This window comes from Carica papaya, chromosome 6 (assembly GCF_054855325.1).
Source record: "Carica papaya isolate Zhongbai chromosome 6, ASM5485532v1, whole genome shotgun sequence".
Taxonomy (NCBI): Eukaryota; Viridiplantae; Streptophyta; class Magnoliopsida; order Brassicales; family Caricaceae; genus Carica; species Carica papaya.
This window is the reverse complement of record NC_142314.1, coordinates 31,958,398-31,985,997: the sequence shown is the minus strand read 5'-3', so window position 1 is coordinate 31,985,997 and position 27,600 is coordinate 31,958,398. Positions and strand designations below refer to the sequence as shown.

The 27,600-nt window shown below is 35.2% G+C and overlaps 3 protein-coding genes across 34 annotated transcripts in view; 1 reads left to right on the top strand and 2 right to left on the bottom strand.

Annotated features, from left to right (window-relative positions):
• Positions 1 to 9,852, top strand: part of LOC110812818 (AMP-dependent synthetase and ligase family protein) — a 59,591-nt gene extending 49,739 nt beyond the window's left edge. For 3 of the 21 annotated variants that reach the window (XM_022039675.2, XM_022039674.2, XM_022039677.2), the window contains 3 exons: positions 731 to 775; positions 7,555 to 7,664; positions 7,736 to 9,658. In XM_022039675.2, the coding sequence (XP_021895367.1) occupies positions 731 to 775; positions 7,555 to 7,664; positions 7,736 to 7,964 (384 nt within the window). In that variant the 3' untranslated portion in view covers positions 7,965 to 9,658. Of the gene's footprint in view, positions 1 to 730; positions 780 to 7,554; positions 7,665 to 7,735 lie in introns of those variants that run through there. The other 18 variants (XR_002539373.2, XM_088223065.1, XM_088223059.1 and 15 more) reach the window with 13 other exon arrangements.
• Positions 9,853 to 9,964: 112 nt separating this feature from the next.
• On the bottom strand, positions 9,965 to 14,249 carry LOC110812849 (Phototropic-responsive NPH3 family protein). Of its 3 annotated transcripts, XM_088223074.1 has the most exons (6): positions 13,939 to 14,249; positions 13,112 to 13,308; positions 12,889 to 12,961; positions 11,169 to 12,785; positions 10,294 to 10,434; positions 9,965 to 10,098 (listed from the first exon to the last, which is right to left on the bottom strand). In XM_088223074.1, the coding sequence occupies exons 2-5, from the start codon at positions 13,144 to 13,146 to the stop codon at positions 10,327 to 10,329; spliced, it is 1,833 nt and encodes a 610-aa protein (XP_088079200.1). In that variant the 5' UTR covers positions 13,147 to 13,308; positions 13,939 to 14,249; the 3' UTR covers positions 9,965 to 10,098; positions 10,294 to 10,326. The 3 variants fall into 3 exon arrangements, with proteins under 3 accessions (XP_088079200.1, XP_088079202.1, XP_088079201.1); XM_088223076.1 differs by having other exon boundaries at positions 9,996 to 10,434; positions 11,169 to 12,809; positions 13,939 to 14,247; XM_088223075.1 differs by lacking the exon at positions 9,965 to 10,098 and having other exon boundaries at positions 10,297 to 10,434; positions 11,151 to 12,785; positions 13,939 to 14,246.
• Positions 14,250 to 15,076: 827 nt separating this feature from the next.
• Positions 15,077 to 27,459, bottom strand: LOC110812819 (TatD related DNase). 10 transcript variants are annotated; one of them, XM_022039678.2, is made up of 9 exons: positions 27,237 to 27,458; positions 26,982 to 27,055; positions 26,823 to 26,904; positions 25,858 to 25,908; positions 24,379 to 24,479; positions 21,108 to 21,261; positions 19,304 to 19,525; positions 17,910 to 18,025; positions 15,077 to 16,307 (listed from the first exon to the last, which is right to left on the bottom strand). In XM_022039678.2, the coding sequence occupies exons 1-9, from the start codon at positions 27,357 to 27,359 to the stop codon at positions 15,137 to 15,139; spliced, it is 2,094 nt and encodes a 697-aa protein (XP_021895370.1). In that variant the 5' UTR covers positions 27,360 to 27,458; the 3' UTR covers positions 15,077 to 15,136. The 10 variants fall into 10 exon arrangements, with proteins under 10 accessions (XP_021895370.1, XP_021895371.1, XP_021895373.1 ...); XM_022039679.2 differs by having other exon boundaries at positions 15,077 to 16,295; XM_022039681.2 differs by having other exon boundaries at positions 27,011 to 27,055; positions 27,237 to 27,399.
• Between the last annotated feature and the right edge of the window lie 141 nt (positions 27,460 to 27,600).

The window sequence follows — 27,600 nt, the reverse complement described above, 5'->3', positions numbered from 1 at the left end:
TTCTATGCTCCATTAGAGAATAATAGACCATCTTTATATTTCTTTGTTTTTTTCCATGTAGTTGGTGGTCTATGTATGGTTAAGTTCCTATTCGTGGATTTCCTATTCTTTCAATAATATTCTTATAAGTTCAATGTACTCTTCAATCAACAAAATAAGAAGAACAATATTAAAGTCATTTTTTGGTTTCTCGGCAACCTTATGTGTCATTGGCAACCATAAAACCCATATGTGTTTTCTTCCATAACTGTTAGATAGTGAAGCTCATTCTAAAACTAAAAGTTTTGTTTAGACTGTTGTTTCGTATATATCAAAACAAATAATATTCTCCAAAGTCCAAGATCTCACAAAGAATATTCTCTCGGCATTCATTTGGTGTGTGTTCATAGTTCAAACCGCAGCTGTCACCTGTTTCCGTACTCCTTTATAATGTGGAGGTTGTGAAGTTTTTTCTGTGTCCGGAGTAGTGTGGGTGATCCCCCTAGTCTGGAGATTATTATTCTGCCCTTTCCTTCAAATTTGAGCGGGCAAGGAGTATAAGGTCTTGTTCCGGGGAGGGGGCATTTTTACTGATTTGGTTGGAGCATAATGCAAGAATTTATACCACTGATTTAAACTATTTTCCTTGCTTCTCTTTGAGCTAAAGCCCATAGTTAGCATATTATCATTAGGTCTTTGAGGAATAAAAATTCATTGATATTAATCTTGTTGCTGTCTTCTTACTTGGTAGGTGCTGGTATGCTCCAGAAATGGAAGTGTCTATTCGTTTGAAGCAGTAAGTTCCAGCATTCTTTACCTCTGAATATGCTGTAATTGCTAATGTCTATTTTGATCTCAACCATCTGGCATTCATTCTTTCTTTCTTTTTTTTTTTTTGAGAAACTATCTGTCATTCTTTCTTCTTTTGTCCTTTTCTTTTTTTCCAAAAACTCTGTCATTCTTTGTGCGTATGTGATCACCATAGAAAAAGCCTGGTCTTGAGGATAGGCCACGTTCACTCATGCCACTTTGATGATTAGACTGCTTATCATCCAGACTTAAGTAAAGTTCTTCCCATTCCATCCTTCCAAGAAGACCGACAACTTTTTCTAACTTGTCAATTTCTGTTTTTCCTTTTTTTTTTTGTGCAACCCTGCTATTTCTCTTATTGCCATTTGATTTTGAATTTTTTTTTTTTGTTTTTCGCTAATTTAAGGATTTTTTATTTGGAAACTTAAGAGATTTGACACCAAAATCAGCAACGTTGATTCTTATACCAAATTGATGTAGTGTAACGGCCCCGGAAATTTAGAATGAAATATGTGTATTAAAAATGTCAAATGCGGAAGCATAATAAAAATTTTGATTAACATCCCTTACGCTAAAACCAAAAACGTGCTCAAAGTATAAAAGAACAAATTAACTAAAAGAGAAACTCGAAAATAAAAACTATAAATATAACTACGGAGTCTTTAGGCGTCCCCTTCGCCGTCTTCCTGCGGAACGGGCTCGGGAACAATGTCTTCCTGATCTGAAATGGTTAAATAAGGAATGAGTTACACCAGCCCAGTAAAAATATCACACTATCTCACCGCCACGGAGGTAAAGGTAGTTAAAAAACACAAAAAGACCAATGAAGCATAATTTATAACAAATTCTTTTATTAATAATAAAATCCTTCACTGTCCACTTACCTCGGTGAGATCCATAAAACAACATACGAAAGTAATAATATTTTCATCATCATGAAATCATATGAACTGTATAAAATAATACTTACCACGCCTTTGCATTTCAATCATTACACAACATATTTTCCTTATTTACCAGCCTACTAGTATCCATGGGGATCCATAGGGGTCTCGCTACCCGTGAACCCTTAACATTTATAACCTGATTCCAGAGCCGTTCCCATACCTCGTCCGATATGGGCACCAAAATTATGAACCTCAATACCTCGTCCGGTATGAGGGTGAAACGGGCCGTCGCCATACTCCGTCCGGTATGGGCGCCAAAACACCGAAGGTCTCCATACCCCGTCCGGTATGAGAGAGCACGTTCCCGGTAGGGTTCCCTACGGACCCGGTCCGTCCACCATCTCCCAGGATATCTAGTCAAGCTGTCCACATTATCCATTTATTAATTCACGTAACCTTTTATTCTTTTTTCCTCAGTCACCATCATCAAATCACACACAAACATGCAAACCAGTAGTTTATGCCAAACAAGACAACACACAACATCGGATTCTTAGTCATTCAACCCATAATCAATAAAATAGTGATATATGCACACGAAACTATGAAATGAGAACATCAGACATTATACTGCATTTAAAACTGTAAAATAGAACAAATAACAACTAACCGACAAATACACCAGACTCGGGCTCCATTAGCGACCTTAAATAATTTCACACATCTATTGATTCATGAAATATCGTTTTATCATTTATTGAACTTTAATACCGTGATAGGAAATAGGGTGAGGGGTCCTTACTTGTTTCGGAGTCTGAATACGGCTCTCCAGTGCACCTATAGGCTGTCCCTAATTTTCCTTGAATTTTTCCCGGGGAGCTGAAACGCACTACTAGTACCTGTACGTGTCCCAAAAAAATTCCAAATTAGACATAGGGCCCCTTTCGGCCAATATCGCAATTCCGGCATGGCGGCTCCGCTGTACTCCGGCGACGGCAGCGGCGATTCGCCTCAGGTTGGCCGTTTTCGGCCGTTTCCGGCCGAATTCGGCCACACTTGCATCAGTCCCTGCGATAGAACAACCCTATGGCCCTCGGTGGGCCGAAAAATCGCGAAAAACCGAAACTTACCGGCGCCGGTACTCTCGGGTGCGGCGGCTCCTCCGGCGTGAGTCGCGTTTTGATGTTTGGCTCCGATCAACCTGTAGAGAAAAGAACGGTGATCACAGTGGTATAAAATTTGCATCAAACGGAGGTCGGGAAGGGCCTCATCGGAGGCAAAAACTGAGGAGGGGCGCAGCGGCGCCGCTGGGTTTCGACTGAGTTTTACGGCCGTTTGACCGGCGGTTTGGCTCCGGTTTGGCCATGGGCGGACTCAGCGTCGAAAAACGAGCAAGAGGGAGAAAAATTACCTCGATCGGCAGTCGGAAATTTCCCCGGTGCGGCGGCGGTTGGCGGCGGCCGGCTCCTCCAGCGACTGGTTCTTCTTCTCCGGCGAGCACTGGCGGTTAGGGTTTCTTTGGTCAGGTGTGGGTTGGGGGTATTTATACTCTTCGCCTTTTAATCTTGACCGTCCATCAAGATTGAATTTGGGTCGTTCGATCGCGATTTAATTGGGATTAAATCTGGACCGTTCATCGCGATGCAATCTGTGCCGTCCGTACCTAATTGAATCTGGGCCGTCCGTGCGCACGTTTGATCTGGGTTGTCCGTGTGCGCGGGAACGGATCTGGGCCGTCCGATCGCGCGCACGCGGATCGCCCCCGTGGCACATCCCCTGGTCAGCGTGTCCTTGCCACACGGCTCGTCTTGGTTGGCCGGGGCTGCTGACCGGGCCGCTGACGTGGCTGCTGACGTAGCACAACTTTTCTAAATTACGTTTTGACCTCCAGTTTCCGATTTTCTTTTCAAAAATACCCCCAGAATCTAAATTTTCACCCCTTTTTTCCAAAATCAATTTCAATTAAATCCAAATAATATTTTTATCCAATTTTATCATTTTTATTATCTTTATTTTCGTTAAATTAAATTAAATAAAAAAAATATCAATTAAAATTTCAATAATTACAAAATAAACTAAATAAAATAAATTAATAATTAATAATAATAATAATAATAATAATAATGGGTGTTACATGTAGCCACATCAATATTAGGTTTAGAAAAGATAGAAAAAATAAATAAAAAAATCAATTCACAATCACAATCTTAGAGATTGGCAACAAAATTATAACCACAACAAAATGATTGTTAAGCACTCAAACAATGAGAAAATATCAATAGGTGTAATTCCTATATAGTTTAATATTGAATAACCCATTTTTTTGGAAGGTATCTGTAAAAGCCCAAAGTTTAGGGAAATGGAAATATTGAATTATTAATTATAGGCAAAAGCAATTAAGAATTTAATATTTACATTTCTTATACAGTAAATCAGAATACCTAATAAAATTACGGGAATATTCATTTATAGTAGTTCATAGTAATGAAATAAATGATTAAAATAAAACGAAATGAAATCCTATGGAGTTAACCTCCGCTGGACAATTTTAATGGGGTCCGGGAGGTGGCCTCTATTCGCAATTCTTCTGTTGTTGAGAATTTAGATTTTGATTTTCTTGATCTAAAATGTGTAAATGAGGGAATGAGTTACACTAACTCAGTAAAAATATCACATTTAATGCCGATACGAAAACCTAAAAGTTGGTAAAAAATCATAAAATAATCAATTGAACAATTATTTCTTTTCAAATAAACTCATTTAACTTAAACACTGTTATTTTATACTTACTCTTATAAGTTTTCAAAACCGACCTATAAAAACAATACGCGAATAACATTGTGATTTCATATTCAAATGAGTAATAACAACTGGTAATCTTATTTACTTACTAGTACTCTTGGGGGTCCATAGGGATCCCTCCTACGCGTGGATCTAATATTCAAGTTATGAATTAATCGGTCGTCCCTATATCTCATCCGATAATGGGCACCAAACATATCACCGCCTCAATACCTTGTCCGGTATGAGGGTGAATTATACCTCTCAACCTCTTCCGGTATGGGACTTCTCAACTCTGTTTGACTGAGGTAATGCTCACAGTAGGATTTTTCTTATGTACCGGGTCCGTACACCCTTCCCTAAGATACCCGATAAGTCTTTTATATATAGATTCTCATCATCAACCAATCACCAAATCACATACCAACATTGCATTTTTACCAATTAACAGTAAGTCACACAAAACTAGACAATACATAAATTAGGAAAACATGATTAGAACATTTATTTGCAAACAAATCAACAGATGAAAACAACGCAGGTAGATAAACTAAATAACTAAGAAAGCAATTAAAATTAATAATTTAAAGTATACGATATAACAATAAGTATTTTAGGTAGTATACGACAAAATAAACAATAAGGTAGGGCAATTATACGCTGATCGGTTGCGACTTCACTAGTGACTTGTAATTAATTTTAAGGTTTTTTAATTTTCACAAAATATAATGTTATTGATTATTAAACTTTAATTTACCATAATGGGGGAAAATGTGAGAAATTCTTAACTCAAATCGATATTTGAAACACCGTATTTTTCACTGCATCTCTTGCCGGTCCCTAGGTTTCCTGGATTTTTCTTGTAGAAATTAAAATACCCGTCACATATCCAAAAATACCCCAAAAAGCCAAAATAGGTGTTTTTAAACTTTTCCAGCCAATTTAGGGTTCCAGCACGGCGGTGCCACCGTGCTCCGCCGTCCATGGCGGCGGTTCCTCTCGCGCTGGCTGTTTCTGGTCGGTTAAGGCCGGTTTTGCATGGAAACCTGCAAAAACCATGTTAGGGAGCTTCTGTTGGTCGGCAGCAGCTCTGCCGTTTCTCCTTTGCGGTCGGGGTATTTCTTCGACTAACCTGCATTAGAACGAAATGAGGAACACAACAGTTGAAAAAACGTGGGAACAAAGGGGGTTTTGGATTTTGGCCGCGGCGGCTCGACCGACCTTCACTCGTATTTTTTGGCTCACCCGTCGGCCTTTTGACTCCAATATGGGTATAGGAAGATTCAGGATTAAATTCCGAGTTGAGGGGAGGAAAATCTTACCTTTTCGGTGTCGATGGTGGCTCCGATGCGGCGGCGACAGTAGTCCGTCTCCTTCTCCAGCGTCTGGTTCACTTTCCGGTTGCCCTTCTTCTTCTTCTCCAGTCACCTCTCTGTCAGATAGGGTTTTAGTTTCCTGTGAAAAGAAGTTTAAATATTCATCTCTATTCGATCCAGGTCATCCGTTCGAGTCAACGTGAAGCGAGAAGAACTGCTCGATCGTTGCCTGTTTAGGCCGATCACGCGTGCAAATCAGGGTCGTCCATCACGATTAATCTCATCCGTCCGATCGCGTTTGAAGAGAAAACAGATCTGTGTCGTTCGCGCGCACGGGATGCGATCTGGACCGTGGAATCGCCCAGGTATGCGGATCGCCTGTGTGGCCTCCCGCGTGGAATCAATGTCAGCGTGTCCACCACGCGGCGCGTTCCGACTCGTCGTCGTCGCCGCTGATGTGGTCGTCCCACATGGTCGGATTTTCTCTTTTTACGATTTTACACCATGTTTTGAATTTTTCTTTCAAAAGCGTCTCCCTTCATTCACAGTTTCTTTTTTTAAAAAATAATTATTTTTAATTTTATCTCTAAATTTATTTTTCTTAAAAATTTTACAAAGTTAAAATAGAATAAAAATTAAATTATTTTAATATATTATTTTATTAATTGAAAAACTATCCCGAACCAAATTTTCGGGTTCGGATGTTATAGTGTCAAATCGACTTTTTATGACTAGAATGCTTGAATTATTTTTTTTCAAAAAAACAAAAATAAAAGTTGTTTTTATTAAGAAACAAAAATCATATTCTAATAGGGTGTTTCAGTGGACTTGCTTTTTTTTTCTAACAGATGCATAAAGTTGATTTTGATTAAAAAAAATTTCAAAATGTTTGGTTATAATTTAGAAGGACTAAACACATGGCTTTGAGTATAATAATAATAGCCTGTGTAGATTAACTTTTATTTTTGGAGCTTTAAGTGAAAATTAAAAGCTCATTAACCAATACTTTTTACTAAGACAGCCTTAATAAAAGCAAGATATTAATCTTACTCAGCTTTCTAATTAAACTAACAACTTATTGTCCATTTTTTCTTTATCATTTGTTAATTTTTCAGTTTACAGCTTATTAAAGTCTTTTTTTGGATAAATAAAAAGAAAAATACTACTAAGATAAGAGGAGAAAGAATGCACATGCGGAGAATAACTCATCCTCCACATTTTAGCTTCTTAACATCTTGAAAGATAAAAAAAATTAAAAAATCATGCATCCGAACACTTTTCTAACATAAAGCAATGTGTCATTGGAGTGCAAAATCCAAACGTCATCTAATGATAAAGCTATTCTTAATACATTCTCAGTAAGCTAAAATAGATTTAATAATACATGAATGATTATAATAACAAATACCTTAGAATATTAAAACATATATTTTCTAAGATTGTCCTGTTTCTACTTCAGAATTCCTACAGGATGTCCCCTTGGTCTGCTAACAGTTAGCAATAAGAAATGTCAGACAATCAGCAGATTGCTTCTGATCCCAGTGAAATAACCTTTTACCGAATTCTTAAAGGTCCTTTTAGTTGCTTTTTGAACTTTTATGTTAATGATGTTTTTGAGACATTAATTAATGGTGCTTCTAATCTGAGTGTTAATCATCTTTTCTGCTAGTCCGGCAGATTCTTTAGTTGGTCCTTTGCCATTCAGAAATTTTCTTTAGTGTTGGCTGTTCCTTCCGTACCAACTTCTTATATGGCCTTCTAAAAATTGTTGGTCGCTTCAGGAAAAAGGTGATTTACTTTGGGAGTACAATGTTGGAGATCCAATTACTTCATCTGCTTTTGTTGATGAGAACTTACCGTTGATATCCAATCCCAGCCTGTCAGCTGACAGGTAAAGCATAATGCACAAATAACTTCCAAACTAAGATCTTCATATAACGCAGCAGTTCAATGAATTTGCAGGTTGGTTTGTGTATGCACCAGTTCTGGAACCATATACTTGCTTCGTATCAACTTGGATTTAATGGGAAAGGCAAATGACCACAAAGATGACGTAGTGCAAGAAATTTCAAGGTTAGAACTCCCAGGAGAAATATTCTCTTCACCTGTGATGATTGGTGGTCGAATTTTTGTGGGTTGTAGGGATGATTATGTGCGCTGCATTGCTATGGGGACCCAAAAATTAGGCTAAGAACGTAATTGGCACACTTGATGTACTTGATGGATCTCTTCTGGGCTGAAGCCAGGAGCAAAGGAGGTAGACAATTTGAACTTTTGATTAACTTTTGGGCAGTGCTTGCTGAACTGATAGCCCCAGCTGAGAGATCCAAGCAAAGGATGTCAATGTTAAAGTGCATTGATGCCTATAAATACACGGCCGTTTTCCGATTTGGTGGAAACTGTTTGCTTCGGTGGGAGATTAGCAAAGAGCAGATCTCATTCCTAGATGGGTGGTAACCATGCATTTGAAGGGTTACTATGTGAAGAATTTAGAAATTGGGAATAAATCCAAAGGTATCAAAAGGGGTAGTTTTTAGTGGATTATCCTTTCTCTAGGAAGGGAAGGATTGCTATCTGATATTTACCTACAGCAGTTAGAAAGGAAGTTTAAGTTCTTTCTTTTAGTTCATCTGTATAGTACTTTTTAACTTTTTGTAATTACTTTTTTATCTAATTAATTTACGTTTTTGAGCTTCTTACAAATAATCACTCCTTTTTAATAAAATCTTAAAGCTTAAAGCACCTAATGGTTGGACTAACTTGCATTATATTTGGTAGTTCGAGGAAGAGGAAAGTAAGGATTCTTAAATTGAAGTGGAACTGAGTATAACAGAATATCAGAATACTTAAAAATAGTAAATGTATGCATAAAATAAAAATTGATAATTAATATCTTAAAATAATGTATAAATGACATTGTTGTATACCACAAAACACCACTAGAACAAATATTTTTGATAAAATTAAAATATGCTTCATTAATATTTATCATGTAGCAGTTACCCATTTTGACTAAATCAAGCATGCTATTCCAACTGACAATAATGACTTCATTTCACAGACTATAGAAGATCTAATAATAGTTACCCATTTATTTATCCCATAAATAGTTTAAATATTATATTTGTAATTATTTTTTCTTTTTTACCATACATTTATCTCTCTGTAACAAGTATATATGTTTTACATTCAAAAATAGTAAATATATATAATAATGTATCTCTTAATACTCAATGTCAAGTAATTAAAATCTCATTTTACAATGGACATTAATAATTATTATTATTATTATTATTTTAATCTTTTTACATAAAGCCTTACATGAAACATTCTATTGTAACCATAGAAGCACATGCAGAACCTATTTATTAGATAAATTCTGTGTATTTATAACTTTTACATAAAAATAATTTGATTTTCTTATTTGATAATGACAGTTAAAAAGACATTGATGAATATCCATAATGCATTTGATGTACTTTGCATGATATTGTATTTATAAACTATAATTATAATTACAATTATTTCCACATAAAATAAATTCTCTAATTATATTTTTATATTAATATTAAGAATAATAATAATTAAACAATACAATAAATTTTTAAGTTAATAAAACATAGCTGTTGGTTTGTCTCTCCTAAAATTTATTAGTTGGGTTGGTTAGTTTGTTAATTTGTTAGAGTCATTGCCTTAAAACACAAATAGACAGAAGTAACCAAACGGCTATTTCTCAGAAAGCATATTCCTGTTTCATTGCTATTTATGTTACTCTCTAACTTTGAATGTTTCCATCTTGATAGGATTTGCAGACCTCAGATCCAAACACCCGATTTCACCAAGAACCAAACAAGAAAAAAAAAAAAAACAAAAAAAAAAAACAAAGCATAATCAAGATCAGGAACAAGGAAAACAAAGAATCTCTTCAAGTAAATAAATGGAAGAAAGGGAAGGAGATCCAAGAATCTGCATTGCCTCTTTCCTTTTTCTCTTCTGCATTGTTACCGGTGGCGTCTTCCTTTCCCTCTCCATCACCCTCCCCGATGGAGGACCTTCTTGGTATCCTGTTGTGGGGATGATTTTTGTATGCATCCCCTGGGTGTTTTGGTTAATGGCTTATGTTTACAGGTGCTTCAAACCATGTTGCACAGCCAACCAATTCGCTTCTCATCAACTTCCCAGCCGTAACAACCACCCTACAAAATCAATTACACCACCTGCTTGCAGCCCCCGGACGCCTAAAGATTCTGCCTTTAATGATGTACCTGCATCGTCCCCATTATCGCCTATGCAATCTCCCAAGGGCGATCGCCATGTTCATTTTGCTGGAATTCATGTCATGCAGAACAATGACAACAATAATAATAATGGTAATAACAATGATACAGATGCAGATATCGAAGCACATTCGAGCAAAGATGAAACAGAGAATTCTCATAATCCCACAACAGCAGAGAAAGTACTTGAGAGACCGAATTCGTCAAAGGAAAGTGAAATTCCTTTAAGACTCACTGTCTCACCTTGATACATATTGTAACCATACAGGATCTGATCTATGAGGAGAATGCTTCACGTATCAGGGACTCATGATTTGCAGGATGCATAGTAAAAACCAGAACCAATGTGATTGCAGGCAAGGGATGTTCTTGGTGAATTATTTCCTGTAATTTTGATTGAAAATGATCATGTTGCAATGAACAAAAAGGAGAGAGGATTTCTATTGCATTAGCTGAAAAAGCAGGAGAGACACATATATGCATTCTGTAAGTACTTGTAAGGGTTCTAAATCTAGAAAGGTTTTGGTCTATGATCATGTGAAGAAAATTAGTGAAAAGAGGAGAACCTTTTCTTGACTACTGTTTTTTCTTTATGTTTTGGTTGTTTTGGCATGCTAGAGGTACTAAATCTTATAAACAGTTTTCATTTTCATGGATGATATCCTTTAAATCTTCTTTTCAGTACAAAGAATCTGCGTCCTACTTGGGGAACAACTATGATTTATTCTCAGAACTAGAGTAGGGAAAGCATCAGAGATTTAAGAAATAGAACAATCATAAATGAAAGCAAATAGAGAATAAACCAGAAAGTTAGAACCATGCTTTGAAATAATGGAAGATAGAAGATAGTCCAACAGAATCTACGATATTCTTTAAGTCAGTAGCATCATATGGAACTAATTACAGTCATACTAGGAAACTAGCATAACAATGATGATATCAAAAATTTCTAAAGCTGATAAATGTCAAAATCTACCTAGTAAATGTACCTAAATACATTAAAGAAATCACTAAGCAATAATACATAAGTACTCCTAATATGTAAACAAATAGACAAAGATGATTTCTGAGTGAGAATCAAATCAATCTGTGTTTCATACTCAATATTTTGGGTGCACCTTCTTCTTTTTAACTTGACAATTACAGTCCCCAATGCCAGTCATGCAGCCAAACTTCCTTTTTAGTTCTCTCCACATGCTGACCTTCCCCTTCTTTGATCTATGAATGATACAACCTCTTTCAATCTCTCTTCTCATTGAATCACACTCCCTCTCTAACTCCTTCACCTTGCTGCTAATTATCTCCATTTCTAACTTTGCTTCGTCCCCTTCAGATCCTACATTTTGTCCAATCTCTTCTTCTTCCTCTTCTTCCTCTTCTTCCTCCTCCTCCTCCACTCCATGTTTCAATCTGTCATCAATAACCTGAACTTCTTTTGTTACCTTGTCTCGCAGCTGCAGTTGTATGACAAACAGAACTTGCACCACCACCCTCAATGGCAATCTTTCATTTTTTGCTGCATGTTCACAAGCTTCAGGGGACATTTTATGGTAATCCAGCACTCTACACACCTCTTCTCTTTCTGAGTCTATCAGGTACCTGTGCTTGTCTAGGTATATATCAATAGCCCTGTATATTCCATCTGAAGTCCTCTGAGTTCCAAATGATGCTGCTACTGACATCTCGGCTAGTGAAATAAATGTGTCAGCCTTTAGATCAATGTCATTTGCAACCTCTGCCAAAAATCCTTCCATGAGTTCTGAAACTTTAAGAAACCCTGAAATGTCAGCGGTAGAGAAGTTACTGTAAAAGATCTTCAAAATCCTTCTCACACACTCAACATCATATTGCATTTCTCTAGCATAACCTTGCACTGGTATTAAGAGGTCCTTTACTGTTGCCTGGTCCAGCTGTTTTCCTATCCTAATCTCAAACCCAGTTCTACAATCAGAGCTAGCTTCAAAAATAATGGCGCAATGAAGCATTTCAAAGAGAAATGAACAGGCAACTAGTCCTATTTGTTGAGGCAAAAGCGTCTCTACTGCTTCAATAACGTCTCTCTTAAAGTTCTTGTAAACTAACATATTGTCACCTACTGTGTTGCCGGACAAAACCCATCTGTTTGCATATTGGAAAATGGATGCAGCAATATGTTCTGAAGGCACTCCATGCTGATTCACTGCATGAATGACAAGCTCATAGAGCTGAAGCGATAGAGTTATCAAATTTTCTGGCTGCCAATCAGGAACAAAAAGCCTTCTCCTTGCATTAGGCCTGTATTTATTAGCATCATCGTCACTGTCATCCTCATTTACTGAAGTCTTGATTGATTCCCCAAGAAAGCAGGGATCGAGCAATGTCTTTGCAACAATAGACTTTAAACATGCATCAACCAGTCCAAGATCCACTGCTTGTTGAAAGACAGTTTCTGCTGCACGGAAAGCTTTGATAGTTTCGTTCCAGCTAGGGAGTACTCTCTGCTCAAAGAAAGTAAGAGCCTTGGTCAACATGTTATTAGTGCTGTGACTTTCATCCATCCCCAAGTAATAAGCAAGGCAGATGAGTGGTACAATACTCTCAGAGGATAATTCTGGTTCAAAGCCATGGCAGAATCTTGCAACAATCTCAAAAGTTTCAGGGTCAGCTGGAATGTCTTGGAGGAGATGAGGTAGAAGTTCCGGAGAATTCCTTTTTAGTAAGGTAGATACTTTTGCAGATCTTGCAGCCAGAAGTTCCTACACAAATATAGATTATAACATCTATAAATCAAATCACTAGTTTATAACCTTTTGAGGAGGCAAAAATTCTAGAGAACAGAAATTGGAGACTATTTCTCACTCTGTCCAGCGAGAATGGCACACCATTTATGTTGAATCGCACATCTGCTGAAGACGCTGCAGACTTCATTAACCTGAAACAAACATATAGAAAGGCAAGGTGGAGAAATAGAGCAGAAAGGAAATAATGTGAACTCGCAAAAAAGAAAAAGATGTGGTTAACTCCTGGGGAACAAAATGTAAGAACATCTGGAAATTAAGATGATGAAGGATGAATCTCTTACCAAGATGATGCATTTCTGTTATATCTTTCAGTCATGATGCACAATCTGCCCTGGTTGTAGCCTTGTATCCAAAGCTAGACTTCAATGTTCTTAAGGATGTAGAGACTAAAGGAGCTCTGATCGGAGATTAAAAACCAATTTGGCCAAAAGGCACAGCACCTCTTATATTCTTTATCGCGGTGACTAACTAAAAAAATCTGTTGGTGGAACCAGCCAAATGAGGTAATTAATTATTAGAATAGTTCTGATATATCACAGATAAACAGCATTCAAGAGATTCAAAATACAAATTTCTTGTGTATTGTGTCCATAACTAAGAAGAATGAAGAAGAAAATGCCAATGGTTTGCTCAATCTTTGTTAATCATAAGTAGTTTTTATGAGAAAATGGTTAACAGGGAACGAACTAATCACAAAAGTGCATATCAGAAATCTGCATCCATGGAATTCAGAAATTCCTAAAAATAATTATCGTGAAAAGGGTATTATCTTTTTCTTATTGAACGCTAAGACAGTTACAGCACTTTGCTGGAGACTGTAGCCCTCTCCGAAGAAACTTTATAAGGGCTCACTCACTCGCCAACTAAAGTGCAGCTTAGTACAATGTCTATGATCATGACTTCGATCATCCATAAGCAACACTGCAGGATTCTTTATTAAACGCTGATGATGATGATAGAAAAGAGAATATACAAATCCTGGAACACCATTCTTTTTACCTATGAATTTAATAAAGCTTTATTAAACACACAGTCATACGACTCTTACGGATATCAAATCTGTGTCAATGTGCATGTTGAGAGAGAAAAAGTAGGAAAATGAGGGTACCTTAACATTATTCTTGACTGAGGGCGACGAAGAAGACGGCCACTGTAAAACAAACAGTAAAAGAAAAAGGAAGAGAAGAGGAAGAAGAAGAAGAAGAAGCAGCAGCTTTGAGCAGGTGGTTTGTGAAGTTCAGTTGCAACAGCCTTTCAAATTTCGATTTTAATCGGAAAAAAAGGGATTTTAGTTTTTTAAGATTCTCTACATAATTTTTTAAATTAATTTTATCAAATATTTTTAAACAATAAAACATTATAAGATAATATATTTAAAAATAATAATTTTTAATAAAGTAATAAAAAATAAAAACACATCTATTAGTATTTTAATAAAATATGTGCAAAAAATAATATGTATTCTTATTTTATATTAAAACAGTTATTTAATATTATATTACATATTTTATTTACATATATATACACGCATGTATGTATAGTTGTTTTTATTTCATAAAAAAAAAATGAAACAATTTATTTCAATCAATTATCATTTTAAGAAAATGTGCAATGATATTTTCTTCTTTTATAAGTCTTATTTTTTAAAAAAAAAATAATTATTATTATTGAAAATAACTGTTTATATTTTTTTACTCCGTTTTTTTTTTAAAAAAAAAAAGATTTGATTTATTATTTGAATTAAAAATTATTTAATTATTAACTCATAAAACATTTGTTAATAAAATAAACTTTGATTATCAATTATTACTTCATCATTATTAATTTTTTTTTTAAAAAAGATTACATTTTTATTATATTTTTTATACTTAAATAAATTCAAATTAATTTTACAATTTAGGCATACAAAAACTTTAAGTTAACCTCAAATAGTGTGGGAGTACCTTATTTTTCACTTTCTACTAATGCCACTTATCATCCCATTTTTATATAAATCTTTTCTTTATGTAGATAAATAGCCTAGAGCTAAAATAACCCCAGAAAAAACACTAAAAGTGAATATTTACAGACATACATATATATATATATATATGTATACCTGATTAATTTCTGTTTTTTTTTTTTTCTTCTTTTCCCAGTATATATGTATATATACCTGAGATAATGGTAATTTTCTCCACCATCCCTAATTGGAGGAAAGCAATGAAAATATGAAATGAAACTAAACTCTCCCAACAACTGCTGTGTTGATGCAGAAGGTAACTCTATAAAAGGTATTGAAAGGACCCAAGTACAATTCTACAAGGTTACTGAACCCTCCAGGAAACTAGGCTGTTGACATGAACTCGCCTGGTCTGTTGTGCTACATCGCAATATAACTCGACAAATCTAATCTCTCCTGTCTTAACATTGCAGGAAATAAAGGGCCAGAAATTTGACTCAACCCTAAGTATCAACAATTCACCATTGTTCATCCAAGCAAAAGGACTAAGAACAATATTTTCCATACCAAACATGTCGGAAATCATGTGTCTTTCAGGTTCCAGATTGATTCTGTACAGGTCAACCCACTCCCCTTCCTTCATGTCTGTTAGAATCCAGACTTCCAATTGCATTTCAACAGCATCACGCAATATCATGGATAGAGAGTTCCCCATTGATAGATAGGTCGACGTTATGGACACACAACATTCAGGGACGGGAACCTGGTGAACTTTCTCGGTAGCAACATCCAGAACTACAACATAAGGATTTTTACAGAAACACCAATAAATGAACCCTCCTATACAGAATGGAGCAAAGTCGAAGGTTCTCTGGGCAGTACTGTCTACATGACTAGTATCTATCCATCTCCATGACTTATCAGAGCCCAGTGTTACCATCTGCTGAAATCTTTGCTTAAACTTTCCAACTTTGTAAGTAATAACTGCTTTATACTCCCCAGTTGAAGCTACTCGTGCTAAACCACATTTAAGGCTAGTTACATCATATGGGAAGGTGAGCAAAGGGAGTTTCTCCTGTTGCTTTGTTACAGGATTTGCCACATGAAGACTCTTATTATCTTTAGCGTCTTTGAACACTAATAAGCCATCATGACCAGCCATAATTTTTCCAGGGAAGTCAAAATCAATACATGACTTAATACTGCTTTCTCTAATCTCCACAAAATGGGAAGAAAATGGATGATTTATGCTTTGAATCAATAGGCCAGTTCTCAATAGACGGAGATGTTCAACAATGAAAACGGGGTTTTGAATGACATTATACCACCGTTGGCAAACACATCTCATATTTGTCAATAAAATTTCTGCAGGGAGCCGAACAAGAATGTTGGATATAATATCTTCATTGACAAAAACTTGGCTGCTGCTACTAGGTTTGGTAATGCTAAAAGATGCAACAGTTTTGGCAATATTTTTCAAGACAGTTGCATGTTTGGTCACTTGTTCCTTTTCATACATCCATCTGCGATTTGGACTGTTATGCATGATTCAAATTCTCACCACATAAGTTTTAAGCAAATCTCTAGAATAAAACAAATTGTTATATTAAATAATAACAGTTATTAGTTCTTAAAATATTTATGAACTTGACCATACAAGTCAAACAGATAATGGACAAACAAAAATTGGATCAATTAACTATCTATAAAATACAGCAAGTATAACAAGAGAACAGTAGTGCATCGCATAAATTACAGGATATTAACAAGTTTATGTACAAAAAAGAAACTAGAACCAGGACAGGGAATAAGAGGCAGAGCACCCTTATGATGCTCCTATATATTTCACATGAGATCAATAATAGCATCTAAAATGTAAAATATATTTCACCAAGCCACATACAGTTGACATGCTGATAGTGAAATATTTCAATCCATTGAAAAGTCCACTACTGAAATTTTATAACATAAACAAATGTTCTTCAGCTTTTTAACAGATTGAATTTTAAAAAAGAAAAACTACCCCCTAAAAACAAAAATTACCAAAGAGAAAACTCATAGTTTCTAACCAAGTTAAAAATAAAAAGGATTCATAAATTTTATAATTCTTTTTCATGGCAATTTTAGCCTAAAAATAAAAAACTTGCATTCTATGAAAATGAGAAAGAAAACCAAAATGCTTCAACTTTTATAAAGACATCCAAAAACAAAACAAATGCTAAGGTTGTGGGATTTTGGTTTAAGTCTTATCAATTGTTCTTAGGTCGTTTCTAGGTCTTGCTACTGAGCTTGGGGTAACCTTATTGTTCGTAAATCTAGGAGGAAACAATTTACTCATATCTCTGTGGCTACTTTCCGAGTTATTTAGAAGAGAAAAACAAAACAGTTCGAAGCACATTTCCACTCCTTTGCTAGTATTAGAGATTTATAGTTCCGTTATCAGGATTTCATTGATAGGACGTCCTATATTTCATTATGAGGACCAGAGAAATGTGATTAATCTTTTACCTTTCAATTCTATGTAAACGACAAGGACAGAGTTCAATTGGTGCCTCTTAAGACACTTCTTTTTTCCTCAAAATAAAAGTACACCCAAGAACATCAGATCTTCATTTTTTCTCCTTTTCAGTATATCTATAAGTGCATTTTTCAATTGTTTGCACTACATTGATTAACAGATACTGATGTTTTCATCCACTAATTATTAGTCTGATGACATACAGTAAATAACAAACTGCTTTAGAATATTTCTTATCATAGAAGTGGATGACCTCCTTTTATGAGTCAACTCTAATTCAAAATACTAAGAAAGGAAGGAAGAGCAACAAGGAGGCTTATTATTTGTATTACATTTTGAACTCAAACAGTTTATCATGGCTCACAGAATCACATGGATTCTCATATTACATATTTTCTTAAATTAACAAGTTATTCCTTTAGTTTCAGAAAAAAAAAAAAAAAAAAAAGAAAAAAACAAGTTATCCCTTAGTAATCAGTAGTCGTTGATATACTATTATAAATTATAATAACATAAGAGAATATGTAGCAAACTGTTACAACAAGTCCAATTCCGAACAAATAAAAAAAAAAATGAAAAAAGAAAAAAAAAAAAAAAAAAAAGCAATGAACTGAATTACCTATGAGACACCAATTCTGAACCTTCAAAAGAGAATAAACGAACAGCATTTCTGTAACTTAATTCTGCTAATTCTTCTTTTGACATGTCTAACAAAGATGCAACATATGTGAGCACCTGGAATGGTCATTAGGTGTTAATATCATCAAAGTACAAAATACAATGCCCTAAGTACATATCTGAAAATGCATGAAGCCATTAAGGAGCACAAAATATAGATAATATGGCAACTGAAAGATAGCTAGACAATGCAGGAAGGATAACAGAAAATACCAACTAGATTCAAAGATGAACAATTCATATGCGAACGCAGACCCATTAAAAAAGAAAAAAATTGGGGTCTTAAACCACCTTCATTGCAGTACCAAATAATTGTTAGACTATGATACACCAACTCTTTAGTTTTAGCAGCATAACTGTTTCAGATATGATGTCCCCCACTTGATGGGCATGGTGGACACTTGATGGGCATGGTGGACACTTGATGATCCAGAAGTAGAGGTTATATGATACATAATAATAAAGAGGATGATTGAAGACTCTTAGAAATTGAAAAAGATCACAAATAGAAGTAGAAGTTCTTGAATGTCTAAATCTTGGACATTTTTGTATAATAAAAATAAAATCATGCATTGTTAGTTGGTGGCATTTTCTTTCAACCACAAATATGATTTACTATCTTTTTTTACTAAGGACTGCATTTTTCCATGCAAATGAAACCGCCATCAACGCCTAAATGCTTATATACTAGTTTTATTATTTTTCACGTCAAACGAATCCAAGTACCTTTATCCAACTTGTATACTGTTACTGACAAACTCCTTGTATCTTTGACCATAAAAATTATCCAGTCCAACACTTGTAGCATCGAGTAATTAAGAGCAAATTCAGGCTGCATCCAAGCAGTTGGGCTTCTAAAGCCACCATTTCTATTTCTCAAAGTGGCCCTTGGAAAGCTATTTGCCATCTATATGACTCTTTTCTTCTTTTAATCAGAGAGGTGGAGCAATACTTTCATATTTCTCTTCACTCCATGACTAAATATTTTGCAGCAAGCATTAACCTGTTCGAATTTTATTACTCATTTCATTTTCACAGTGAGAGAGGGGTGCAGAGATGGTTTTCATCAGAGCAAAGGACTGAATCTTCAATACTCAAAGTTAAAAGTCAGACTTAACTAATCTTTTCAAGATGAAGAGCAATAAGATCACTGACCACTTTTCAAGTAAAAAATTCAGGAACCATCATTTGTACATGATCAAAACATTCTAGATATTAACATGAAGCTTTCACACTCAAGTCCAAACATGATATATGTACACTACAACATGAACTCATTTCCTAACTTCACTAGGGAAAACAATTAAAGTTCACCACTAAAAGCAATGGACATACATTGTGAATGTTAGCAGGATGATTAAGTGTCTCTTTTGACAGGGTAAGTGCATTCCTTGAACCATCAGAAACAGTACCAAGACCACAAGTTGCATTTTCTCCTTGGGCATAAATCTCTTTAGCTAGGGAAGGATCTCCATCAACAAAATATAAAGAACTTATCTCTAACTTTGGCAACGCATCAGGTGCATCTGTCTCTAATAAAATCCTTTCAGAAGGCACCTATAAAATATTTCTTAGAAATGAAAATCCAAAGTATTTTGAAATAGGTCCAAATACCAAAGCTCCTTTTGCACTATAAAAAAATATTCAAAATTCTTCCTATACTATTTTTTTTTTTTTTTTGTTCAAAGTTCTTCTTGTACTTTTAAAAAGGAGACAAAATTCCCTCTCTGTTAGATCCAGCTAACACTGTCTTGAAACTGCTGAGGTGGCAGGTAACATGCCAAGTAACCTATCACCTCGCTTAAATTTACCGATATGGACACTAGGTCAACAACACATCAGCAAATTATTTTTTACCCTTCTTCCCTTTACCCAGGCAAGTCGTTATCTTCCCCATCTTCTTCATCGCCAACGTGCCATAAATATATGTGCTGAACGCACATGTATATCATTCACAAATACTTCATATCAATAGGTTGGAATTGAGACTTTTTCGTCATTGTCTTATTTCCTCTTTAAAAATGTGGGTCATGCTTCTACTTTCTTTCTTGATTTTTCATTTTTAAGTGACAGGTTGAACTGAGTATGTAATCATGAATTTCTGATATTTCTTTCTCTTTTTCTGAATTCTCCACATTCAGATGTTTCCACTTGCAGCCAAATTCACAACTCTCTTCCATTTTTCCGCTGGTTTTGCGGCGAAAGACAGTTGTTATCCATATGCTCGTATGTATTACAGTTTGAAAATACTATGAAAGAGATTGGATGACATATCTAAGATATCATCTCTCTATTCCAGCTAGATCCAACAACAACCAAAACACACCCACTGAATTACCATGAACCACACCTGCATCTGATCCATGTGTAATTTTTTCGATGTTCCTAAACTTATAAACAGAAAAAAAAAGGAAAGAAAGAAAAAAGGAGGAATTGAATCACTGTAGAAACGACCAGAGAGAAGGGTGTATTAGGAAATTAACAAAGCAAAGAGATTCTCTGGTTCACAGCTAGCAAATTAGAGGCTGAGAGTGAGCGATTTGAGAAAGGGGCTGCAGTCCTTGAGGGTTCTAAGAAGAGAAAACAGGGGCCAACTGTAACAGACAACAGGAGGGAAGAAGATTTGGAAGATTAGGGTTTCATAAAAAGGGAGAAGAGAGATCTGTTGAAAAAAGGGAATTCTCAGAGCTGTAATCAGAGAGAAAGGAGGAGATCCTTTAGCAAACTGAGGAAAGATTGAGACTTTCTACAAGATTCCTTTTTCTTCTAATAAATATCCAAAACAGAGAAGGTATTAACCTTCTCCTTTGCATGTAATTACCAACTGGTGATCTAAATAAGGGTTAAAAAAATTGCTGACAAGAGAGCTGATATATAGCTGATGTCACATCGATGTCAGCAAATTTAAACAAAGTGACAGGTTACTTGATACATCACCTGCCACCTCAATGTTTGCCAAACATCATTAGTTGGATCTAATAGAGAAAGAGAATTTTGTCTCCTTTTAAAAGTACAAGGGAAACTTTGAAAATAAAGAATAGTTTATGTGGAATTTTACACATTTTTGTACAATATAAGGGGCTTTAATATTTTAGCCTTTTGAAATATATGCTGTGAAAGTTGAAACTGATAAACTAACCGCTTTCAGAATCTTCTTTGCCTTCTGCCCTTTCAAGGACATAAGAAATCCAGAGAACGAAAAATAAGCACCAAGTTTTGCAAATTCAGGAACCATCTCTGCAGAACCTAAGTAAGAATGAAGAAGAATGCCATGAAGAAAAGGCCCCTTAGATCTGCCAAAATGAAATTTCAAACAGATAATCAATGTCAGAGATTGCTCTTTATAAAAAGCATCATAGACAAATATTCTAGGCTGAAATTTTAGATGGATGCATATTTCATGATCTGAGAACATAAAAGAATAGCTAGGTTACAGAAAAACCCCAACCCATGAAAAGAAACCCAAAGAGAGAGAACAAGCGAGAGACGAAGCATTCATAGATCATTCATGAAAGACATCAATACACAGGTGAATAGCAGTTATCCATCTCCTAAAGCACGAACTCTCTGAAAAACCGAAAGAAATTCAGATAAAAGGATCAAAATATTAGTCAACAAAAAGAAAAAAGGAAAAATTCATCAGCCTGATTATGGACAATACGGTTAGAAGGGAACAAACTGGTCTTTGAAGACAACCTTTCCCAATTGGAACTTTACGGGAGAAGATAACATTTCTGGCCTTCCCATGGGCAAAGATATGTAGAAAGTTCTCAAATATTTTCTTCACCATCCTTCATAGGAACTGGAGGGCGATCAACTTGTGATTCTCACTGTTTTGTTTTTGTAACTACTTCTAACTTAGGAGCTTTTTCATGAAAAGGCTCCGGGAGGATACTTTATCCTTTTGTAGTTGTAGTTTCTCATTCTTAATCTTAATAATATTTCTTTTCTATGAAAAAAATTGATCAGCCAAAAGAACTAAAGTTAATGTTTGAATATAAATAATAATTTCACCTCTTCTTTTCCGTTAACTTTTTTTATATAATGGATTCTAAAAGAAAAACTTTTGGTATAATTAGTTCCACAACCTATTTCTTCTTAACTCCTTTCTATCAACTTAACATTTTGAGCTACTTTTGGTATAATCAATTACGTACCAATTCGCTTTTTTTTAAGAGAAAGGAGGAGACAATTATTCACAAGGTAGCAAAGAGGTTTCATCCATGTATTTAAAGATATTTACATGGAAATATTGTAGTATCTATGAGATCTTCCCAAAGATCTTCTCCAATTGTAAAAAAGCTATTCTGCACCAAACTACAAAGGGTTTGAAACAATTAATCTCTAATTCTATCCAAATGACAACAAACACGCACAAAAAACTCCTTTTAATGGAAAAAGCAATATCAATAGAGAAGAAAAGAGTAAATCATGGCAGCATTAGTTCTCCAACAAAAGAAGAAAAAAGAACAAAAAAGAGAAAGAGGTCAACAGAACAGCATGAACAAAGAAAGAACAGCCTACACATTTCTATACACAATACACAAGATAAATTCCTAAAAGGTCGACTTATCCCCAAAGAAAATAAGGAAAGCGGTTCAGCAAAAATCCTAGCATTTCTCTCAAACCACCACATTCATAGCCCACAAGGAGCGCACCCTTCACAGAAGTGTATCATCTTTCCTCTTCCTAATCCCATGAAGAGAAAAGGTAATAAAGATTTAAACACTAGAAGGAACACAACAAACACCACAAGTATCAAAATAACAATGTCCACAACCACCAAGCAACATCACAATGCCAAAGAAAAGCCCATCGATATCACAGAACACGTTAAACAATTAGAGAATAGGGTCAGAGAATGGTTCAGCCAGCAAACTTGAAGTAAATTGTTAGCATTAAGTCCAGAAAGACTTGTGGTCCAAACAAATCCTTATGGAACAAAATACGGAAGAAATCGCCTACTTTTAACCTGATAAGAGGGCAAAGGTTATTTCTAAAAGTCTCTCTCAAAGGTTAAGCGAAGTGTTGGACAAGATCATCTCCGTTCATCGGAGTGCTTCCATTAAACAGATTTTGGATGCATCCCTCATTGCTAATACGGTGGTGGAAGAAATTAAGAAGTCTAGCTGAAGTTTTAGTTTTAAAATTGGACTTTGAGAAGGCCTACAATTGGGTAATTGGGTTTTTCTTGACAAAGTTCCAGATCATAAGGGTCTTAGTATTAGACGGGGATGCAGGACCTCGAGTTCTCTATCTTCTATCTTTCACTTTCTTGTGAATGGTAAGGCTAAAGAGCAGCTTAGGGGTCAGAAGGGGCTGTGATTAGGGTGTTTTGAAATAAAAGGGATGTCATAGAATTAGTGGTTGCTACATGGTTATCGAAATCATGGAGATCATTACAGAAATGTCATAGAATCTAAAGTTTCCCAGACCACTTAGCAAAAAAAGCCATCTAAGTTAAAGCATTCTTCTCCAACATGTGCTTCAAAGAAAAACTACTTGGATATAAAGTTTTCACGAAAACAAACTATCTTCCATGAGGTTCCACATTGACTGATCCTCTTGATCAGGGTTTTGAGTACAAGAAGGCAACAGGGCAATCATTTAACTAATCTCTCGCAATAGAATGTTCCTCGACCAATCCTTAACATGATATCATAATAGAGATCGTGAGCTTTTATTTGATAAATAAATAAATATTATTAAGAAGAGAGTGAAATAAGTGCAGGTGCAGAGAATAAAACATCCTCCTTAATCTTCCATTAGAAAATTCAAAATAGAAAAAGATAAAAAGATAAAATAAAGATATTGGAAACATAACCCTAAAGATTACATAATTGTAGCATTCCAGCTCCTGTGGAGCACAGATAGAGCAATATAAAAAAAATTTCCATGCTTTGGTCCATCAAGTAGCCAGAAATTGTGAGCTCAAACCATGAAACTTCACCATTTTGATTCACCTACTTATTGCCCATAATTGGACCTTTGTGCAAATGCTAGTTAACTGGTGTGATTTTGCATTTTGGTTGAAATCATTGCTCAGGTTGCCCACTAGAGGTCATGTGAAGAAACAAAATATTAAAAATTTGGCCATCTCATATTAACATAGCTTTTGAATGATGGGCTACCAAACTAATTCTTTACAATTAATTTCTACATAAAAGTCTAGCATGTTTCCTAAAATTTCATAGCAAGAACACACTCCTCAGTTTAGTTGAAGTAGAATGTTATGTGCTTTCAACTAATTAGTTTTATGTTGTATTGATTACAGTGAGAGATTAGTTACCCTTCTAACGAGCTTTAAGTAAGAAATCTCTAAGGAACAGACTGATAGGTGACAACACAAAGACTTTAAGTAAGAAATCTCTAAGGAACAGACTGATAAGTGACAACGCAAAGAATCATACTTCATTATTTCAAGAAGATCACCATATGCACGAACACAATGAACTGATGCTGGCCTTTTCAAAGTTTTCGCAAGTTCAAGCTGCTGCTGAAATACTTCAACCTGGAATTGAAACACTTTATGTAGGGGAAAAGTAGAGGTAACACAAACTACAGTATAAAAAACTTCGCGAGGTGAAAATTTTGCAGGGAGACTGGGGGAAGTTGTACAAAAAGCCTACGTGGAGTCCCAGAATTCATAGCAGCAAGATAGAAACAAACATAAAATATAAAAGAAAGGTTCCTCAACCTACTTGATATCTTAGCAAACTATGTACGAACAAACATAAAGATCACATGACTGGGAGAAAAAACATAGAATAAAAAGCAAAAAATTTTAAGCTTCCTTTCTTAAACAAAAAAAAAAAAAGACACCTTTTCACTAAATCAACAGAATAGCATTACAGGCCTAGGGCCATCCATAAGAATCTAACAGCAAGGATCAAGGAGGTAGGAAATTTCAAAAAAGTGCTTCATCAGCCATCAAGCAATACAATTATAACGTAGAAGCTTGATTATGAGCCAAAGCGCATAATTCTTTTTGAGACATCTTTGTCCGTGCTATGCAGGAATTGGGAGGCAATTCGCTGGTGGTTTTCTTGTTTCTTCTGTTTTCTTTTCCTCTGCTTTTTTGGAAGTTTTTTGAGGATATCTCGTACTCATTTTTGTATCTCTTCTCTCTCTAATTATTGACAATAACATGGCTTTGATTATTTAATATAAGGAGATGCATTATTAGGTAGAGTAGAAACTATTACAAAAGGAAGGATAAGAATCCTCCTGCATCCTTAAATGCAGAGAAAACAAAAGAACAAAAAAAGATAAGCAAAATCAAGACAAAATACCAGTTCCTGAAAAACACCATAAGCCTTAACCCAAAGAGACACCAAAAGAACTAATCTTTCCTGCTGCAAGAAACGTAACTGGAGTCAATCTTGAAGAGACTGATGTTTCTCTTCAGTTTCTATAATCTAGCAAAAATAGTCCCTCTGTATAACCTTTTCTGATCCCTGCTCCTCTCAAAATCACACAGAGAGGACGAAATGAAGACTTCACAAAAGGGGCATAAACCCAACTTGGTCTAAAAATGTGGGAATCCATGGATTTGATCTAGGACTGTTTTTGTTCTTTTCTTTTGGGAGGGAGGGCAATAGATAGTTAGGAATCAGAGAACTATAACTGAATATTGAGCATAAACTCCCTTCAAATAAGTCCAACTAATTTCACAACATCTGTGAGAAAAGACATGATTATGATGATTTCTTTTTTACAATCTGCATGCATAATAAACTAAACCTACCAAATAAGTCTGATGGAGTCAAAAATAAAACTCTCTAAGCATACTGAAATTATGTAGTTAATTACTTATGAAGCTTCCAAATGGAAGCTGAAAATGCAAAGTGGCAAATACCGATCTAGAAACAAAAAGTTCAGACATAAACCTGATCCACAAAGTTAATCTTCTTTCCTTGTGAACCTTTGTCTAAACCAATCTGAATAAAGCATGACCATGTCAAGGATTAGCACATAAACAAGATAACTAGCATGCACCTATTCAAAAGTCTCATGCATCAAGAAAGAAACCCAAAAAAAAGAACAAAAAAATCAGTTACAATGTCATGGAACCATAATATGTCATTTTGGTATTATCGCGAAATCACATATCTAGTCCATAACAAAAAAGAACAAGATCACTTCAGCTTGCAAACAAGAGATTATCTGAAAATTCATTCATTATCAGTATATTTTGGCCTAAAGGGATTAAATGCATAAGTACAATTTGTCACTACTTGGCTATTTACAATTTAGGGGTATAAATTATCTGGTGAAAACCAAGAAACTGAACCAACCAGGCTAATTTGTAATGGTTCAATTTGGTCTGAATATTAAAACCAACGATCTGGTTTACAAACAAACTAAACCAAAAAATTGACTTTTCATTTGTATGAGTTATTAAATATTTAATACATATATAAGAAAAAATTATATATTTTATAAATAAGTATACATTATATTAAAAATATTTGGTACATTTGATTTTCACAACAATTTGTATCATTCATGTGATTAAAAATAAATAGTTAATTAAAAATAAAAATAAAAAGGTAAAAAAAATTTATTACATTAATAAAATTCAAAGTATCATGGTTCAGTAAACTGAATATTGCTCTGGTATTTAGTTTAATGTATAACCAAATTCACTTCGCTTTGGATTCTAAAACATTTAGAAACAAAACATTTCAGTTTAAGTTGGACTTGTCCTCCCAACACAACTTAACAATCCTTAAAAAAAAAAGAAAAGAAAATGAACAATAAACACTAACACAGATGCAGTGCCCATTAAAATACAAGGATAGAGCAGTCAAGAAAAAGAAAGAAAGAAAACAGCCATGAAAAAATGACTGACCTCTCCAACTGCAGCAGAGGGAGTATTCTCAAAAAACTCCTTCAGCGTGTCGAACCACTGAGAACTCCTCTCAGCTACATACCTGAAAACAATTTAAAAGAAAAAAAAAAGATAACAATCATAAACTCATTAATCCCAAAAGACTTGCGGCATAAATACCAAGGATGAAGCCCAAAGCAAGGGACAACAGAAGGATAGCGCTCGCCCATTTCTTTAACCAAATGCCAGTCTTTCTGCAACCAACAACAAAGAAAACAACAAGAAAATTCAAAATTCTGCAAAAAAGAACACATGCAAAGTTTATAAGCCGCAATTCTTTTACAACTTTTTATGCCGCAATTCTTTAATCAAAAACAACATTCAAGATTCTGCACACCAGCGTGATCGATATCCAAAAGAATTCATGTAATTTACCTCTGAGAGACCATTGACGGCAAAATGAACCACGCCGGAATCAACGGCGGTGGAGATCAGCTTCGGAGCTTTGTCGATTATTTGCGGGTCCTGAAGATGACAGTGCACATCGAAAAGTTTCATGGCGACCAATCGGCCTACCGCTTTGAATGCCACTCTGTTTCTTCTTGTATTGAAAATTGTGACTTTGGGAATTGAATTCAGGGAGCTGAACTGTGAGAAGAAGCACCATATATAAGTGCAGAAAGAAGAAGGATACACATGGACCACGGCATCGGTAATACTAAACTGGGCCAAACTCGACCCGGGCCCGATTCATCTTCCTTCTGAATTGATAAAAATAATATTAAATTAATTAATCACT